Genomic DNA, 19,949 nt, shown 5'->3' on the forward strand with positions numbered 1-19,949 from the left:
TAGGGTATGGTTTTTATTTTGAATATGGAGTCATGAAAATTTATAAAAAATTAAATTCATTAGAATCTATTGGGTATGCGGGTATTTGAATTTTATGTGTATTTTTGAATAGCTTCACGATGAGTGGAAATCTCTCCCAAAAATAAGATTTTCTAAAGATTTCTTATCTTCCAAAAACTATGCTTAGCGGATAAGCAGTTGCCTATTTCACGCCGTAATATAGACAGAGTTATAGATAATTGAATTAAATAAATTATAGCATTCAGGTATAGATCTTTATGAAAATTAAAGTAGTAAAAAAAATACTCTCAAATCTCACTATTTATTTATGATGGATATTATCTTTATGAGAATAAATGATTATTAGTGGGGCTTTGATCAAGGAAAATTAGCTGCTTTCGTGTTGAGATTAGGAGATAGATTAATATCCGTAAAGATGATCGAAACAATTTTTTGAAAGATGATAAAAGTATTATTTGTAAATCTAAATTAAAATTTATTTTTAGTCTTGATAGCATATTATAATACTAATATTTCGGGTTATTAGCATTTTTTAATGGAGAACTCTCAACTGATCCTATATTAATCATCCCTCTCGCTTAAAGCCCCACAATTGATATTGTAAAATTCCAATTTTCTGAAAAATATTTTGTGTGATTTTATTTGTAAAATAATTATGGTAATCTGGCAAAGAAATGTTATTATAACATCTGCATCGTTGGGGCGTTGTCTTGCAATAGTTTTAAAATCATAGAATGATATTTTTTCTTATTAAATTATCAAATGGAAAAAAAAACTAATTTTTCAAGAAGAAATTTTTTCATCAGAAATTTTTTACCAAGATAACACGCAATAATCATCTATTATACTACTGTTGATAGGAATAGACGTTTGTTATTTTGAAAAAAAAAAATTAAAATAAATCATAATTTTTTTTAGAAAATATATATATTTTAAAAATTAAATTTATTTTAGATAATTATTTTTATGAAAAAGAAATCATTATATAAAATTATTCGCATGTACGCACATGTATGAGACTTTATAAGTTGCGGGAAGAAAGTTCACTCCCCCTACCCCCTCATCAATATAAAGAAAGCAATTAAATGGTGTTTTTTTCAAAAAAAAAATGTTACCCTATCTCCTGGTTCGCCTTTATCTCCTTTGGGTCCATCTGGACCTGTAAATCCCTTTAAATTATTTTTATTTAAGTAAAAGAATGAATAAATAAATGAATGAATAAATAAATAAATGAGTGAAAAAAAAAATGTTAAATAGCGGAAAAAGAATATATATATTCTTAAATAAACCATATGTCCTTTCGATCCAGGGAATCCGGGTAATCCAGGAGCTCCTCTAGGTCCCTACGTATTTTATATAAATTAATTTTTAAAAAATTAAATCGAGTTTAAGAATTTAAATAATAATTTATTTATTAATGAATTGTTTTAAATTATATTTTAAATAATAAAATAGTATATTTTTGTAAAAATATAAATAAATCATACTAATGGTCCCGGTTCTCCTCTAGGTCCAGTTTCACCATCTCTGCCAGGAACACCCTGAAAATATAGATAAGATTTGTTTTAAATGCGAGCTCATATATTTATTCGACCATTAAGGCAATTACTAATAATTCTAAATTAGTCTAATCCTCTGTCATATATCTAATCCTATATATTGTATATGTTGGCCAATATATATAATTTTAAATCTAATTAATCGACTCAAAAATAACAAAAATTTTATTGACATAGAGCTTAAAAATTCCCGCAAAAAATTAATAATACAATATTTTTTTTGTTCTAAAATTACGATCCAATTTTAATTACATCTTTTCCAGGTATTCCAGATATGCCTTGGGATCCTGGCATTCCTGGTGGTCCCTAAAAAAATAGTTTTAATTTTTATACATAAATAAATAAAACAAATTGTATAAATGTAAATGAAGCATCCATAAAATAATTCATCAATTGTCCCTCTAGGTCACTGCATAGAGCTATCTTGAATTAAATCATGATTGTGAAATTCGATTTGAATGGTCATTTACATATTACTATGCTATCATATGGCAATCGATATGGTATAATAAAAAAAAATAACATAAATAATTTATTACCAATGGCCCAGGATCGCCAGTTTCTCCTCTTGGTCCTTGCAAACCTTGGCCTCCCTAAGTTAAAAAAAATATATAACATAAATTTGAAATCGTTTAATTTTGAATAAAATAATATATATAAACTAAATATTTACAGGTAATCCAGTGTGTCCACTTGTTCCTCTAGGACCGGGCGGACCCTATAAAATATAATTTCAATATGCATTTTGTATAAAATAATAATTGGGAATCAATTTGGAGAAATTATAAAACGGTGACTATGAAGAGGAAGTAGAATAAATGATTTTAATTTATGTGGATATATAAAATATTATCTTATTACAACTTGGGCTTGTATATAATTCATCCTAGCGGCACCATATGTGTCAGCTTTATCGTCAGAGCCCGTGACGCTAACTACATTTCTGTACCATGCGTTTAACTATTATTTATGATATAAAATTTATTTTAGAAATATCAAAATTTGCATTATAAAAAAATATATTATAAATTAATTGTATATTTCTAGCTGATAAGTATTATATTTACTAATAAATACTAAGGCTGCATTTATGGTAATAGAAAAAAGAAAGCGATATCGCCTCTCAGTAATTAATAAGAGATAGCGAAATAAAGCATACATCACTAAGTAGAGTGATGTGATACTATTTAGGCACTTGATATAAACGCAGCTTAATATTTCAATCATTACTTAATATTTTATAAATAAAAATATATAATGGTGTTAAATAAAGTGTTATATTTACGTCAGGTGGACTTCCCGGGGCGCCGGTTTCTCCTGGTCTACCATTATGTCCTTCAGAACCAGGGTCACCCTATACATTTAATTAATAAATTAAAAAAATTATTGAAAATCATACATTTGTTCCACATACGTTGTAATAAAATAACGGGGGGGGAAGGGGGGGGGGGGGTAAAGCCGAATCTTACACTCCGCTTGAAATTCCTTTCTATAATAATAGTATATCTTGAATTTGAAACTAACAAAATTGAATTTAGTAGAGGTTTACATTTACACTAAGTTAAGTTTCATTGTATTATATATACAGCCCTATTGATATTAGAACCCGGGACTTAAAGAAATCCTAAAATCATTTTTGGAAGCATAACTTATTAGGGGAGACTGGGGAGACTGCGAGCCCTACATGGCAAACGTCAATAAAATTAAAACTACTTGATAATATTGAATAATGAATATCTCGTTTTATTCCACTTATTTAATGTTATGCATAAGAAATTCTTTTTAAAAATTATACTTTTTAAACAGTATTAATTTTTCTGAAAAACAAAATTGGGAAAGAAAGCTACACCCGGGGAAGGATGAGCTTTCCTATGAAGCGCTTTTGGGCTACAAAATATTGATTATTTTTAAATATAAAAAATGGATATATTATTGCTACTATTTTATTGATATAAATAAGTCATGGTAAAAAATAATTATAAAAAATTATTGACAATTTAAATAAATAAAGAATGGATTAAAATTGCAACAGGATCCATGTTCCCAAAAAGATCATTTACATGGAACAAGGACCCATAAACATTTTAGTTGCATTTATTAGATAATTGTATAATTTAGTTTCTTGTTCTTCCTAAAATATTTGTCTTCTTGATGTAGACAATTTAAAATCTTGTTGATTCAGTATTCCTGATTTATATCTTTTTATTGTTGCATAGCCTAAATTTACTTACTTCATAATAGTTAGCAGGTACCAATTAAATATATTAATGGTTTAATCATTGTTAGTTGTTTATTTTTTTTCTAATATAATTCCTTACCAAATTCAAGTTTTAATAAGTAAAAATAAATTCTAAATGCTCAAAAAGCTCATATTATTGAGAGATCAAAATAGTCTCCATTTAAGTTCTATAACATAGTTAGATCACTATTAACTCATGCTCGTGACGGCTTTAGTTCTTTTAAGCTGAGTTCAAATCAAAGTCTGTCTTTATTTTGGTAAGATTTTTTACAAATACTTAACCATATAAATCCCATTTTTAGATCTATGTTAACATGTAATGGCCTTTATTTAATAAAATCCAGATATTTTTTTTCGATTTGAATCAGGTCTTGATACAAACCATTCCAAAAGCCAATCCGCTGTCTAATAAAAATCTATTGTTCAATTTTGCTGTATGACATGACGTATTGTCTTGTTTAATAAAAATCCCTATTCGGAAACATATATTTATCAAATCAATGAGCACTTTCCATTCTTCCACAAAATACATGTTACCTCTAAATCTATCCTCGTCATACGACCTTTTAATATAAAACTTATTAAAATTTGAGAGCTCTTTTAAGACTGTCTGCTTTTGCTGGCATCTACATAAAGGTCTTTTTTGCCTTAAATATGGCAGAATTAGATAAAGATATTTTTAAGATCTAAAAATGTATCTAATAGAATAAATTTTTCAAATGCAAGTTATAATAGAAAGATTCTATCTGTGTAATGAATTCCATTTTAAAGTAAGACTAGTAGATAAATGCCTAATTTCCATAAATAAATTATTCAAGTATCTCAAACCTCGTTAGGGTTGTAAGACTTTTCCTATTTTCTAACTTGAGTATTTTTGGATCTATGAGTTTCACGAATAATAAATCAGTATTTTTGAAAATTTTATCATAGCGATTCAATCTTCGTGAAATTATAGTATGGTTTTTTTTTTTCAATGGATTGGACAGAACGTAACTTAAACTGTTTTGATCAATTTGATTCGCGATTTAAAAATTTAAATATCTTTAATTATTGTTGACATCATTTAATGAATAGAATATGCTAACTCGATAAGATTTATAAATTAGTTATATGACATTCTCTCTCTTTACGAATTTTTTTTTTGAATATAATGGTTACAAAAATAAAATTTATGGTATATAATTTGATTTAGGGTAGTAGATAAATGGCAAATGAGTTACAATAATCTATCTTCGATTAAAATAATATTAGCATTTTAAAAGGGGAAAGGGAACAAAATGATTCAATCATTAATAAAGGTAGCCTAAAAGATGATATATTCTTAATTAAATCGTATCGTATAAAATGTTTATTTACCCTTGAACCAGGTCTTCCATGTGGTCCAGGCCTTCCGTCCTAAAATAAAAATTAAATATATTTATTTTTATAAAAATTTTAAAAAGCAGTTAAAAATAATTTATACAAATCTTATTTTGGGGTACAAAATAAATTATAGCCAAAAATCAAAATATTCCTAGGGGTTTTTACTCTTTGTTGTGTGGTTTGTTGTGTTTGTTGTTGTGGGTGTTGTTGTGGGTGTTGCTGGTAGGCATTGTCCTATGAAAAAATAAATATTATATCAATATAATTATGATTTGATATATTTAATGTATGTTACCGATTGTCCCACTCCTATTAAATGTTTGGTTTCATTGTTCTAAAGTTATGGGATATAGAAAAGAAATTAAATAATTTTTTTTGATGTAATACAATTGGGAAATGAAATAGTATAATTATAAAATTATATGAGATAAATAGAGAAGTTACCATGTTTTCAACCATGTTCTGTGGGTAACGATGGTATTGATCCTAAAATTAAAACGTTTAAAATTATTATATACAATAAAATTCTTGTTACTCTACTTTTATTTGTATATATCTATCTGATGTCGTACAAAAATATATAAACCTTATTGAAAAAATAATAAAAGTTTAGCTAATTTTTTCTTTTTCGAACTTTCTGAATCCTGATAAAATATTAATAATTATAAAGAGATATTATCATAAAAAACTAATTATTTTTATTAAAAATTTGTGATTAAAATTTTAACTTTTACAAAATATTAAATATATTTTTTTAACATAAACTGGATCCGAAATATCATCCTCTTCATCTTCGTCATTATCTCCTTCTCCGTTATCCGAAGCTGAATTCCTATTTTCTTGTTTCCTATCTTCCTCAATATCCATAATGTTAGCCTTGGGATCGGGAACATTCAAAGGATGCTTATGATCATATGAATCTTTCTTGGAATAATCTAGATTTTAATTATTTTTTAAGTGAGTATATTTATATATATGTTATTTTTAAGGAAGGAAAGATAAGATGTATTTTCTCGAAACTGGGTATGGAGTAAAATTAATGTGGACTAGGATTAGTGTTTATGAAATGGTTAGGGTTATATATTTTTCATCAAAACCAGTTAATACTAAATCCTGATGTGGGCTAGAGTTTTTATCTTCATTGATATCTCCGAACTCTTTTTTTTAACAGCTAAAATAACTATATTCAAAATTTAAACTTCTTTATTATTATAAAATATATCATGAACAAAATTTATAATTAAATTATTATGAAATAAAATAAACCTATATAATTTCTGCATATTTGAAAGTAGGGATGGTCCCAATATTTTTTATCTGATCGGGCCGATATTTTATCTTTTTAAAAATACCGGTTAATAAAGTTTTCATATCCGATAAAATGGCGGCTTAATTTTAAAAAAAATTTATTTAAAATTTCATATTATATTTGTTTATGTATACTTTTAGATTCATGAATATAAACTATAATTGATCATTATAATATATTTAATAAGTGATTTATTTTATGTTATAGTTAAATTATTGATGTTATACTTCTATAAAGTATATGTGAGATGAGTAGATGTATGCATTTAAAATTAAAACTATTAGCATGTTTACAGAATACTAAATAAGATATGATATCGGATATGATCTGTAATCGGCAGCCGATATCAATTTAATATCTATAATATCGGATCGAATCAAATCAGCCTCCAAAAAGTGGTATAGGTGCCCCCCCCCCTAGTTGAAAATATACTAAATATTTACTTCACTAACCTATTTTACCATCAGAAGGTTGAAAACTAACCAAACTGAACCTATTTAATTTAATATTTATTTAATAAACCTGAACCTATTTTTTCTTAAAAAAAAAATAAGAAAGCAAATCGAACCATTATATAACCCCTATAAACTGTTTAAACATGTGCATATAGGTTATTTTATAAAATTTAATAATATAAAATAAAAAATAAATAATAAATAATAAATAATATATTTTTTAATATAAATTCTTTTTTGTTAATATTTTATTTATCTCTATGTGTTATGTATTAAAATTGTTTTTTTAACCACTAAAAATATTATGTAACTCTATGTTACATTATATTAATAATAATTTATAATTATAGAAAATTAATTTCTCTTGCCATTTTCTAATCCCTTCCATAAAATCAAAGGAAGTGGAGCTAAAAAATTATTCATTCTGTCCCTCTCTATATTTTGAATCTTCATCAAGGATATCAAATATTTGTATAGATGAAGGAAATAATATGGCTACAAAATATCTTATATAAACTTGGTATATAATTGAAGTCAATACACCATAAAATGCAAAACTTAAGCAATTAGTCGGTTCCATTATAAAAACTTTTAACGACATCGAGTAGATTCTCTGCTATTCTTGCAATTTTGAAGGAAGAAAATTAGAACTACCCAAACTCTATCTATTAGAGACAAAAGCCATCTATTCCAGCTAAAAGTTTCGATCGAGAGAGCAAAATATATTCTATTACACAGAGAACAAGATTGAACAAGTCCAGTATAAAAAAATTACCAAACCTTTATAAACCTTCATTAAAAGTTTTAAACCTTAACCAAACTTGAATCTTTATAGAATTAAATTCCACAACCTTACCTAAACAGTTATAATTTTGTAACTCCCTCGAACATTATCTGAACCGATTCTATATATATAAATGTTTGATACTTTAATCAAAATGACAGAAATTAGTTAACTCTCATTAAAATTTATATTTAAGATTCATAGTTTTTTTTAAAAAAGAGTAAATTTATGATTCATCCGTCATCAAATAAAGAAGAAATTTCTGATTCATTTTTCCTCAAATTAAGAATAAATTTTTGATTCCCCCGTCATTCTTTGTTGGGCTATTTACTAGTTTAATATGAATTTAAACATATAATTTATGATAAGAAACTTTATGCAAAATTATTGTCCTACTGTACTAAAATCATTACTTATTTGCCTAGCTACATTAAAATGTTTCATCCTTACCCTTTATACTAAGGGTGATATTCTTTATGGCTTTGACTTAAGATTCTGCCTCAAATTCTGGAATAACGATTTCCATATGAACGTTCATTTAATCTTCAAATAAACTTTTGTCAGAGATTCCTGATTTTTTAAACTTTCATTTGAGTAGACCCCATGCGTTTTCAGTAAGATAAAGAGGTAAGAAATTGATATTAAAATCCTTGCAAGATTGTAGTTTTGGCGGTATGACATGTACCTTTGGATGAAAAATCTTTAATTTGCTTAGTCAAAATAAATAAATTTCTGGAATTAGTATTTAGTTGAGGACACCTTTGACAGAATTTATTATATTATCTATAAAAATAATTCATCTGCACTCAGGCAATTCCATGCCATTTTATTAAATATGGATATCTATAACGCCTTAATTTTTTTGCAGGTATTTTAATCTGAGTCAAAGCTTTCTGTATATGTTCTTATTATACTATATTGTAAACTGATACAGAATTTTGAACCATAGAAGATTGTGTTTTCCCATTGCTCTTTTGTCTAATCGTTACTTATTTTTTAATGTTATTGAAAATGGTTTCTTCTAAGATTATAATAAAAAGTATATGACAAACAGAATACTAAAAAAAAATACCTTGTAGAAGGAATATCATATTGAGTTATTTGTTAATACTACGAAAACTTGTCCCTCTATATTTTAGTTATCTATTTAAATCATTATCAGAAAAAGAGGCAGGTCAATTTTTAAGAATTTATTTAAATAGACTTCAATCCTTTTTTTAAACTAGTTATCATTTGGGGACGTATATTTTGAATAGGCTCAAAAAATGTCAGTATTTTTATATTTATATAAGATATCTCTACTGATAGATCGACGATCGACCTATGGCTAATTAATTTACTATCTTTTGCCAGATTATCCCTTCATGGAGGAGTTAATAATAATCTCACACATTTGGATAATTATGGTCTTATCTCTACTTGAATTGATTAAATTATAAATATAATATAATTATTTTAAAAAAATAGATGGTCGTTAATTTAAAAAAATAAATAGACACTAGCAGAGGCGAACATTTTGGTGATCATAATGTAGTAAGAGGACACTGATAAAGATTTTAATTTTATACAAGAGATTAATAGATATTTTTGGATTAGAAAATTTAATTTCAGGTAAAAATCAAGGGTGAGCTGGCATAATTGAGATTGGTGGTATATAATATAATCCTTTCTCTATAATACTCTATAGGCATTTTCTTTATAAAAGTGATAACTCAAAAGAAATATTCCAAGTGAAGGTATCAATAAAAAAGAATCTACCTATACACATGGGGCAACACTCTCCTTCTGGAACGTATCTCTCATTTTCTGGACATTGTAATGGACTGCAAGGGTACGTCCTGCATTCTGCTTTTCCATAGACGCATTTACAATATGTGCAAGGGTTGGGATCCCAAGAATCTCCATCTTGATACATGGTTCCTTCGTGTATACAATGTTTCCTGTTACCTTTTAAAAAAATAGTAAGTATTTTATTATGAATTTCATTTTTTTAAGTTAAAAAAATGTATGCTCTCATATCTTAGCCTTAATTTGCATTATTTTAACTTAATGATCTAGTAACACAAATCAATATTTAATATTATTATTGTTTCATCTGCAATTAGTCGGGAAGAGCCCAACCCTTTGGAAAGATTTGCTTGAAATTCAACCTGGCTTTCGAATCGAAATTTATTATTTGAATCAAGTCAATATTTTTACAACTAAATCCTCTAAATGAATCAGGCCGCCGTTTATCTTGATGCAGCTAATTAGCATCACTAGTTTCATATATTAACAAACTCATTGGCGTATAAAAAGATTATTCCTTATTTGCAATTTTTTTTAAATATGATTTTAATAACTAAAAAATAATAACACTCATTACACTCCCAGCCTTTACCTACCATATAAATAAAATCATCATAAATAATAATATTTTTACCTGATAAAAACAATTAATATATTGAGCTTAATTTAAATTTACCTAGAAAAACATTTAAAACTTGATATATTCCATAGACTTGCAGAGGTATCATTTGCAAGGCCCGGTTAGGACTTATTTCTTTAAAAAAAAATTTCAGGCCCTTCCCGGCACAGGTATTTAAAAAAATATCAGACCCGACACGGCCGGGGTATATTTAAAATTTTGTTCAAATTTTATGGCTGTGTACCTTCATGGGTTCCCTTCCCCTCCCACTTTTACAAATTTATAACCTCTTCTACCCCACCTTATAATGAGGTCAGATAGGAGGAATGGGTAAAAAACATTTTAAAAAGGCATTCAAACCCATTGGCGTAACCAAGTATTTTGGGGTGGAGGGGGGATTCTTCGCAAATTTGGCAGTTTTGATATCATTCATCATTTTAAGCGAATGGAAAATCCCCCCCCCCCCCCAAAACCTTTTACCTCCCATATTTTTAAATATAATCTGTAAATTATTTATATATTGTAAAATATATTTTTAAAGACACAATTCAAAAACAAAAATGTTAGTAGTTCTTGCTAAAATCTATCAGGGTTATCATGAGAGAGGAATAAGATGGAGGCAACAGGCTACGATTTACTCTCCTATGCAATTTATTTTTACTCCCTACACATTTAAAAACATAATGCTTACCCACCTGAAGGATATATGATGGCTCCTACCCCTCCTTTAGGTCATGTAGTTACTGCAAAAAAGAACTGAAATACTTTAAGGATTATTGATAAAATACATGAATATTTTAAGAAAGTTAAGTGGCAATCAGAGCTAAAACCATTCTAAAAGGCAATGTAATTAAATTCTGTGAACCAATTAGTACAACAAGATAGTATTTGTTATGATTTTAACTTATTTTAATTATAAAATGGAGTGTTTAATGTTGCATTAGACTTAGTGGCTGTGTTGAAAATTTTAGAGATATCAGACATGTTCTCTATATTTTACTTCAAGGGTGTTATACTAAAAGATATGTATTAAAATTTACAAAATTGCCAAATCTAATGGTGCCATTTGCTTAATAGTAGATATAGTAGAAACGATATTTACATATTAATTAACTTCCAGTGGGATTGAATGAGAAACCGATACCGCAAATTATACCAACCATTTTTTTTATTTTTATCTGCCTTTCCTAAGTTATTAATTATTGATAATCACCTATTAACCATCCAATATATGCCCAACCGAAAAGGTGATAACATAAGAAAGATAAAATTAGTCAAAACTAGACCAAAAAACACAGCCGTTTAGAATATTTAAAAGTTGTCATAAACTTTCAGAAGGGGATCTTAACGTAATGGGCTCATGGAGGGATAGAAGGCACTTAAAGGAGTAACCCCTTCCTCCGAGAAAGTTAGAGATTTGACTTGATTTATTGATTTAACTTAGGACTACGATTCTAGCATGTGAATAAACATTATTATAAAACAATTGTTTAAAAAATAATATTTTGTATTTTGATCTTAAAACATATTATCTTTTAATAATGGGATTAAAATAAATTGGCAAAGTCTTCTGCGGTCATACTAGTCCTAGTTTATTTCTTTACTTACAAATTATTATAGCATCTATTATATATTTGATTTGAATATAATATTGATACTACAGACATTGAAAAGGAGAAGGAAATTAGCCTAACATCAGAAGGTGTATTTCCTTAGGGAATTCATAAAAAATTTTTTAAAGATAATATCTCATAGTAAAAACAAACAATTATATAGTACACTAAAACTGATTTGAACCGCAATGCATCTAAAAATACAGATTCAGAATGCTCAATCTATATTAAATGTTTAACTCATTTTCAATAGCTTATTAACCCATCGATTTTTGAAAAACTAAAAACATTATTCAAGTTATCTAGAGATTTTAATTATTGATTTTGATAAATGGGGTTGAATCATTTTTTTTATTAGTTAATAATCCCTCCTTTATGTAAAATCGCTCCATTTAAGCTGATTTTTAAAAACGAATAACATAATATTTTGGCGGAAAAATATTGCCCAATCCTCGAGATTTTGGACATAAACATTGTACTATCTATTAGCAAAATCTTCCAGGATTGCGTAATATTTTTCTGGACAAACTAAATTAGCCGGTTTTAAATCGGTTTAAATGAAGCAATTTTTCATCATTAATTGCCAGCCAACATTGATTCTTATAATTTCATATAAATATGATTTGAGATTTAGACATAAATTCTTAATTAAGAGATATTATGTATACCTTTAATATTTTTTATAATAAAAAATTGTATCGAAAATGTATTGCAAAATAATAGTATTTGTGTAGATACATTTTTTTACAGAATAATATCTATATCAATATCTGAATATATTTTTAAACCATGTATTGGTATTTATATCTAGACAATTTTATCTCTTCATAATTCTGATAATAATCATGATATTTTTAAGTCAAATGAATCGAATTCGAATTCAAAAAAAATAATTATAAGATTTGCGATCTAATTTTTAGATAGTTTAATTTTTCAAAAGTGGGTGGATCATTAAATTATCTGGAATCCCTTATAGAAAAAAAAATTTATGTCTGAATAATATTTAAAAATTTTATTATATGATTCAAAATAAAAAGTCAACTGATAGGGTTAGATCTGGGAGATTTGAACCCTGGTGAATGTAAAAATTATTTGATCACTGGAAGTTTAAATTTTGTCCTAAAATCCTCCAAACAAAATAATGCCCCCCTCCCCTTTCAGCGAAACTAAAAATATATATTATATGCAATATAAAAGTAAATTGTTTTTATTTAGAGAAAAGGAAAACACAAATATTTTCTATATCATCTTATATAAAATTGATATGATATTTGAATCTAATTAAAATTATCACTTTTAAAAGTTAAATTTAGTAAAAATGTACAAATTCACAACAGAAAAAAATGTACCCACTTTCCTTCTTCCATAAGTTCAAATTCTCTGTTAGGGACTGGTTATATTTTAATAAATGAATTTTAGTATAAGCTGTTGAGCCTAAAAAATTGTATAATTAGAAATAAAACTCACAAAAAAAAATTCATTAATTTAAATTCGAATTGAATAATACTAATTTTTTAAAAAAATTTAACTTTCGTAATATATCAATAAACTACTAACATTAAAACTTCCATATCACAAGTTAGAATATAAAATTAAACCAGAATTGATTAAAATTACTATTAAAAAATATATATTTTACTGATTAAAGTTTAAAATTATGCGTAATTAGTTCTAAATCTCAAGCACATTAGAACAAAATACATATAATATTTTAATGAAATATATTCCCGTATAGCAGTTTTCAACTGCATTTACTCTAAATATAAGGATGAAAAAATACTTCGATTTTGAATCCCTCCTCACCTTTACTACAAATATACGTTTTATATACAAATTATAACTAATTATTACGATTTTTGGTGAATTTTATTTGGACAAATAGTTACATTTTGATTATTTATATATAATACCTCTTATAATTTGAGCTTTGATCGAAGGGGAGAAGAATATGACGTAGATAATGACTAAAAATCCTAATGAGGACCACCTTCTTTGAGCCATTCTAGAGAAAGGATTTCTCAGAAGTAAAAAAAATTCCACTATAACAATACTTAGGAAAGGAATATAAATATAGGATTATGATAATATTTTTTTTTTTTAATTTTTAATATTTTTAATTTTTGTATGACTTTTTTAATTAGGCGATTTTCATTTTTTTTTTTAAAAAAAGTAATATTTTAAATAATATTTATTTTTTAAAAAATTAAATTTTTAAATGATTAAAAATTATTATGTAAAGAAGGAATTTATATATAAAACAAAATTTTGAAAGTTTTAATTTTTTTATTTTAAATAATAAAATTATTAATAATTTTTTTGGATCTTATTTAAATTTAGTTTGGTTTAATTTATTTATATCTGATATCTTTAATCCTTAAGTTATAATAGTTTAAATTCAAAGATATTAATAGTTACCCAGAAAGTTTCGATATAGGAGTGGGTGGAAGGGGAAGGGGGATTAAATATATGACTAAATTATTCATATTGTAAACAGAGAAAAGATGATCCAAATTCCGAAGGTATATTTTAAAAGCAATATAATGCAATTTTAATAAAAATTAGTAAATCTTATCCCTTTAAATCGCGCATAGCTCAATATAAAACATAATAAGCAATAATTTTTTCTGTAGTATATATAAATATTTTTCACAAAGAATAAAGAAAATATTATTAATACAATTTGGTAGAATAAATATAAAATTTGGTTTTAAATTTTACTATATAAAAAATATTTGTAATAGGAAAAAGAAGGAAATATAAAATTGAATGCAGCAGGAGTCATGAGGATTCATTGGAAGATGTATGAAGGAATAGAGGGAACGCATGGAGATTAAAGACCTTTTACATTTTCTATTTTACATTTTATTATATTATTTTTATTTATTTAAATTTAAATATTATATATTATATATATATAACTTTTTTAAACATTATTTTAGTAATATGTATTAAATAAATTATATAAGGGGTTGATCTTATATTAATTTAATTTACAAATTTATTTATTTTTTTAAATTAAACTTATTTTTAATTATTTTATTAGATAATTTTAATTTAAAAAAAATATATATAAACAAGATTACTAACTATAACAGTAAAAATATTATTTTTCGATAATTAACAGTGTATATAATAAGTAATAAATAAGTATACTAAAAATGCATATTTTTTATTTAAATTTTGTTTTAAATAAAAAAATTATTTTAAATTTTTAATAATTAATTTTTTGAGTTTATAATTAAAACACATGCTTGACCTGTCTTAATCAATTTGTTTTGGAGCAAAAAATAAATCTTTTAAATATTTTGGTTAAGTTTTAAAAAAAAATAAGCATGAATTTTTTTAAATCCCTCTTTTAACATTTTAAATCTAATGAAACCTATACATTTTTGAGGCGAAGTTAAATTGTTTAGTTTATTTTTATTTTTAGATCGGATATGGTATCCACGAGGAATAAGGATTTCTAGATTTTGAATCATTTATTGAGCGCCATTTTAGGAGTATCTTTTTGACCGGATATGTAATACTTAAAACTAAAGTAATGGCGTTACTCTTTTTAATAAAAATAACGCGAAATGTAACGACATTCATATTTTGCAGACGCGAAATGTAACGAAGTTATTGTTTTTTTGAGTAGCTTCTTCATTAGGTTTTTCAAATTTAAAAATTGCCCATCAATAAATTATTTAAAATTAAGAGATTACGAATGCTCATAAATTTTGTATCCACTTGTCCCCTCCTCCCATCCCTCGTTAAGACAAATAATTTTCCAAAAATTATAAAGTTCAGGTGTCCAGCTTGCAAAATTAAAACTTCACCCCAAATAATACGTGTGAACAATGAGGGGGGAAGGGATTAAATATAATGCAGCTAATACATAAAAAGTATTTGAGTAACTAACTGCCTTGTTTTTTCAAATAATGAGCCGTAATTAAAATTTTGGAGAAAAAAAAACAGTACTACTATGACTGTATCTTATTTGACTTAGCTTTTAAACTAGGGCATCCTATTTAGGTTTGTCTTCTTTGGTGACATTGTTTTTTTTTGTTTCCCCGAACCTACCCGAAAAAGTTTAAGGGGGAAAGGAAAGACCCGGGTTAATAATTCGATTCCTAAATTAAATTTAAGGAAAGAAAAATAGAGATTCATAGCTCCTAAATGTAATAATTATATCATTTAAAATATTCACCTTTATTTTCAAAAAAATACTGCATTCACTTAACCTCAGAAAAGAAATATAATGTGACTTGGGCGATGAGAGTTCCGTTAGATATTTTTTTTCTTCTTTAAGACATAAGCATTCTTTTTATTTCAATAGGAAAGAGAGACACCTCTCAGCTTACTTTACTTTTTCCTCGTAAAATTTAATAAATCTAGGGGGTAGAAAGAGGTGTGTCCAGAAATTTTATGAAAGTATTTTCTAGTAAACTTTAATTAATCGCATCATGAATTGAATATTTAATTAATTATCTAGGTTTAACCTTTTTATTAATTTTACACTTTAATTTCTTTTTTTTGCGCATGATATATAATATGGACAAAGGAAAATAGGTGTGGTTATAATTCTAAAAAAAAGGGGGGGGGGACTTCATTGAGCCAACCAGACTATGTCAATTACAAAGAAATATTACTGGAATCGATTTGATAAGAGGAATATTCTCTGAAACGATTCTTATATTTTAGGTTCAATATTATTGATATATAAGTTAATTTCCGCTATAAGATTTCTGGTTAATCACCTTTCCGTAAGCTATAATAAAATTTTAAAATATATAGTTGCTTATATTATATAATTTCCTAATATATATTTTTTTATTTTTTTAAATGTATAAAGAGAATTTGCTTGCATTTTAGAGCATATGTTTAATATATATAGTTTAAGATTTGTACTTTTTTTTAGCCATTACACATTAAGATAAAATTTCTCTCTTTTTTTAATTAATATTAAAGATTTTGGTTTTAATTATTTTGAATTTAGATCTTTTTATTTAAATTTATATAAGTTGAATGAATGTATAGAAAAAGTAATATTAAGGGTATAAGGTTTATAAGGTTTAAAGAATTATATTAGAATTGAAATCATACTAATTCCCTTAATAATTTATTTCTTTTATATGGGGCTCTAACTCAATGTAGTAGTGAATTGAGAGCTTATCTGATCAAGGAAACTATGGCAAGATATAAGTTGGCGAGTATAATGGTTGATTCTACGTAAGAGATGGAGAGCTTAGGCAATAAAATGAAGATATGACGAGAGATAATTAGCATATTGAATTGACACTCCCTCTATGAGGTTATGGAAAAATTTTTTTACATTATTATTTAATAATCTGATGTTGGTCACGGTTAGTTAAGGTAAAAAATTATGCAAAATAAGTTTTAAAAAAATAAATAGTGTAAGCATGCTTTACATTATACTGTTAATATATTTTCTGAGGAAAATATTAAAATTTAATTTATTAATATAAAATATTTTATCAGGATATATCGAATTTTTTTTGTTGAAATTTAAATATTAATGATAAAATATATTTCTCTAATGGAGTATATATATATATATATTCTTATTCTTTAAACTACATCTTTTTTTAGACCCATGATGTATTTTTTTAGAAGGATGATGATTTTTTTTCAAATAAACCTTGTTTTCTATGTATATTTTATACTATATTTCTGAAAAAGAAAAAAATATTAAAATTAAAAATTGACAAATATTTCTGATCTGAAAGAAGATTTCCCCTTCCTGTCCATCGCTTATAAACGTTCCGAATATTTTAGATGTTACTGAGCTAAAATTTTTAATAATCAAATATATCTCTCTAATGGTAGCTGCCTAAAATTTGTCAGGGTATATAGCATCTTTATTTTTAAAAGAATCTTCGTGTTAAATGCTAAGTTAATTCGATAAGAAATCTCTAGAGCTAAAATAAATTATAAGAATTCTAGGAAAGTGGGAGTGGTTTAATTTGGAACAATAATTTTTCCATAAGTTAAAATTTACATAAACAATAAGGGCAAAAAATAACCAAATAAGCTACAGGGTCGTCCTAGTTGATGCGTTTATTTTCTGGCATAGGCGATAAAAGTCTAGTTACTATTTAAGACAACCGGATAAATCAAGCATTGACATCACATATGAGTTAGACCAACATATATATATATATTAAATGGAAAGGAGCATTTCCTTTATTTGAGTTAGAAGAGATATATCCGTGTTCAAGATATGGATTTTTTAGTTAAAATTTTTCGACTTCTATAGATTTCAGTTGCATACTGATAAAAAAAAGAATAGTGTGTCTATCATTTTCGCTAAGGAATAGACCAATAAAGTTAAAAAAATGTAAGGGGGTGTTGGGATATGTTTGAAAATCAAAGGCGACGAAGACTATAAACTATTAAATTAGGTGAGCATTTTAGTGCTCAGTTTAATCCGTAAATAAAAATTAGGGAATGAAGATGTTTAAAATATTGTTGAATATTTTAAGTATCATGAGTTAGATATAGCATTCTTTTAAAAGCAGGATAGAAATTTAATTACTCATTAAAGTGATGAGATCTTAAGGCAGCAAATTGACATTTTAATCGAGTTAAAGCTATTCTTATTTTTTTTAGATAGTTTAAATTTTTCCAAGTGACCACTCATTGGATATGAAAAGCAAATGGCTAAAATTAAATTTAAGATAAAAAAAAAGCCTTTGAAAAGATATTTGTAGGATAATGGTTAGAAATGAGATAAAAATTACTAAATACTAAAGCTGAAAAGAATACGCACTACTGTTTCAAAAATGATAAAGGTAAAAGGTTGCTCTTTACACTAACAAATCTAAATGGCGATAGCAGAGATTAAAAAGTCATATCTTGTAAAAAGAGCTTTGGGGAACATAATAAAAACTCTTTAGTAGTTTGGGATTTTTTGGTTCAGACAGTACATTCTTTGTTCGGCATTTTAAACTTGGACCATGTCTCGGTTCGCTCTTTGCAAATAATAACTAGGGGGAACAATTAGATATTTTAATATAAAAAGGTTTTTATGCATTGATAAACGAAGAACTGCTAAAGATATTGAATTAAGAGTTTTTGGTGAGACATGCTTGTTGTTAAAAGCCCGATTTTTAAAAACGGTCCGATCTCGTTTTTAGCTAAAATACTTTTATGTAAGCCTGGAGATTTTTCCCATAAGTGGCAGAAAGGTTCGGATCTCTATTGCCAAATCTTGAGGCTTACATAATATTATTTTGGCTAAAGTCTTAATCGGGCCATTGTTAAAAATTAATCCATATCGGGCTTTTTAACAATATCACTTGTAATATAAATTTCTACTAAGACTGATAATGAGAATGGAGTATACTAGCATAAGTAAAAATTAACTATAAAAGCCAACCATATACTGAGTTGAAACACAAGAGAGTAGCTTTTTAAAAATGGGGGGAGAGAATCTATTTGCATAAACAAAATGTAATAACTATGTTAAAATGAAACTGAAATGTAGGATCACTAAATGTCAGGAAAAAAAGTTAAAAATTATAAAAACCCATTTGAAAGGAAGGGCTAGAAATTTAAATTATTAGGATAATGGATAACTGAGGTCAAATTAAAGTACTCCAGGCGAAAATATGAATGTATAATTTATAAATATATGGAGCGTTTGAAAATGACGATTACTTATATGTGACCACTCTTTAATAAATTTGTATTGTGTAAAAGGAATTCAAAAAATGTTTACTTTTCCACTTAAGCTTTTAGTAATATTTTTTTTAATCAAAAGAAGTCCATAAATTAATATCAACCATAAATACCCTAATAAATTATTCGTATCTAAAATTAATAATCCAGTATGTTTTTCAGTTTAATTTTACCGATGGGGTGTGTAAAATTTGCTTCTGTAAAAAAATGGCCCGTTTGTGATTCGAATCAACATTAAGATGCAAGTATGGCGTTTTGGCTACCTCTGACAAAAAATTATATTTCAACGTTACTTGTATACATTTTAAAAGTTATAAGATTATGGTCATTATTCAACACGTTGAATTTTCTTTAAAAAAATTACCATGTGGTAATTTTACTATAAAATGTTAAGCATTTCTTTTCAGAGTAATATTCTTTGTGTGTGATTATAAACTCCTATTCAAAAATGAACTTTAGTATGATGATCTAGTAGTATGTTATAGGTTATACAAATAGCCAATAATTATAGTGTGAT

At 26.1% G+C, this 19,949-nt stretch overlaps 1 protein-coding gene across 1 annotated transcript in view; it reads right to left on the bottom strand.

The window, feature by feature from the left end:
• Window positions 1–13,806, bottom strand: part of LOC135929513 (collagen alpha-1(I) chain-like) — a 36,300-nt gene extending 22,494 nt beyond the window's left edge. The window contains exons 1-15 of the mRNA XM_065466124.1: window positions 13,660–13,806; window positions 9,488–9,676; window positions 5,941–6,116; window positions 5,626–5,667; window positions 5,477–5,515; window positions 5,347–5,415; window positions 5,176–5,214; window positions 2,866–2,934; window positions 2,442–2,540; window positions 2,254–2,298; window positions 2,120–2,173; window positions 1,833–1,886; window positions 1,509–1,562; window positions 1,311–1,364; window positions 1,137–1,190 (exon numbers count right to left, since the gene is read on the bottom strand). Of these exons, the coding sequence (XP_065322196.1) occupies window positions 1,137–1,190; window positions 1,311–1,364; window positions 1,509–1,562; window positions 1,833–1,886; window positions 2,120–2,173; window positions 2,254–2,298; window positions 2,442–2,540; window positions 2,866–2,934; window positions 5,176–5,214; window positions 5,347–5,415; window positions 5,477–5,515; window positions 5,626–5,667; window positions 5,941–6,116; window positions 9,488–9,676; window positions 13,660–13,750 (1,128 nt within the window). The 5' untranslated portion in view covers window positions 13,751–13,806. The remainder of the gene's footprint in view (window positions 1–1,136; window positions 1,191–1,310; window positions 1,365–1,508; window positions 1,563–1,832; window positions 1,887–2,119; window positions 2,174–2,253; window positions 2,299–2,441; window positions 2,541–2,865; window positions 2,935–5,175; window positions 5,215–5,346; window positions 5,416–5,476; window positions 5,516–5,625; window positions 5,668–5,940; window positions 6,117–9,487; window positions 9,677–13,659) is intronic.
• Between the last annotated feature and the right edge of the window lie 6,143 nt (window positions 13,807–19,949).

Source organism: Gordionus sp. m RMFG-2023, chromosome 5 (assembly GCF_954871325.1).
Source record: "Gordionus sp. m RMFG-2023 chromosome 5, tfGorSpeb1-WG-v2, whole genome shotgun sequence".
Classification (NCBI taxonomy): domain Eukaryota; kingdom Metazoa; phylum Nematomorpha; class Gordioida; order Chordodea; family Parachordodidae; genus Gordionus; species Gordionus sp. m RMFG-2023.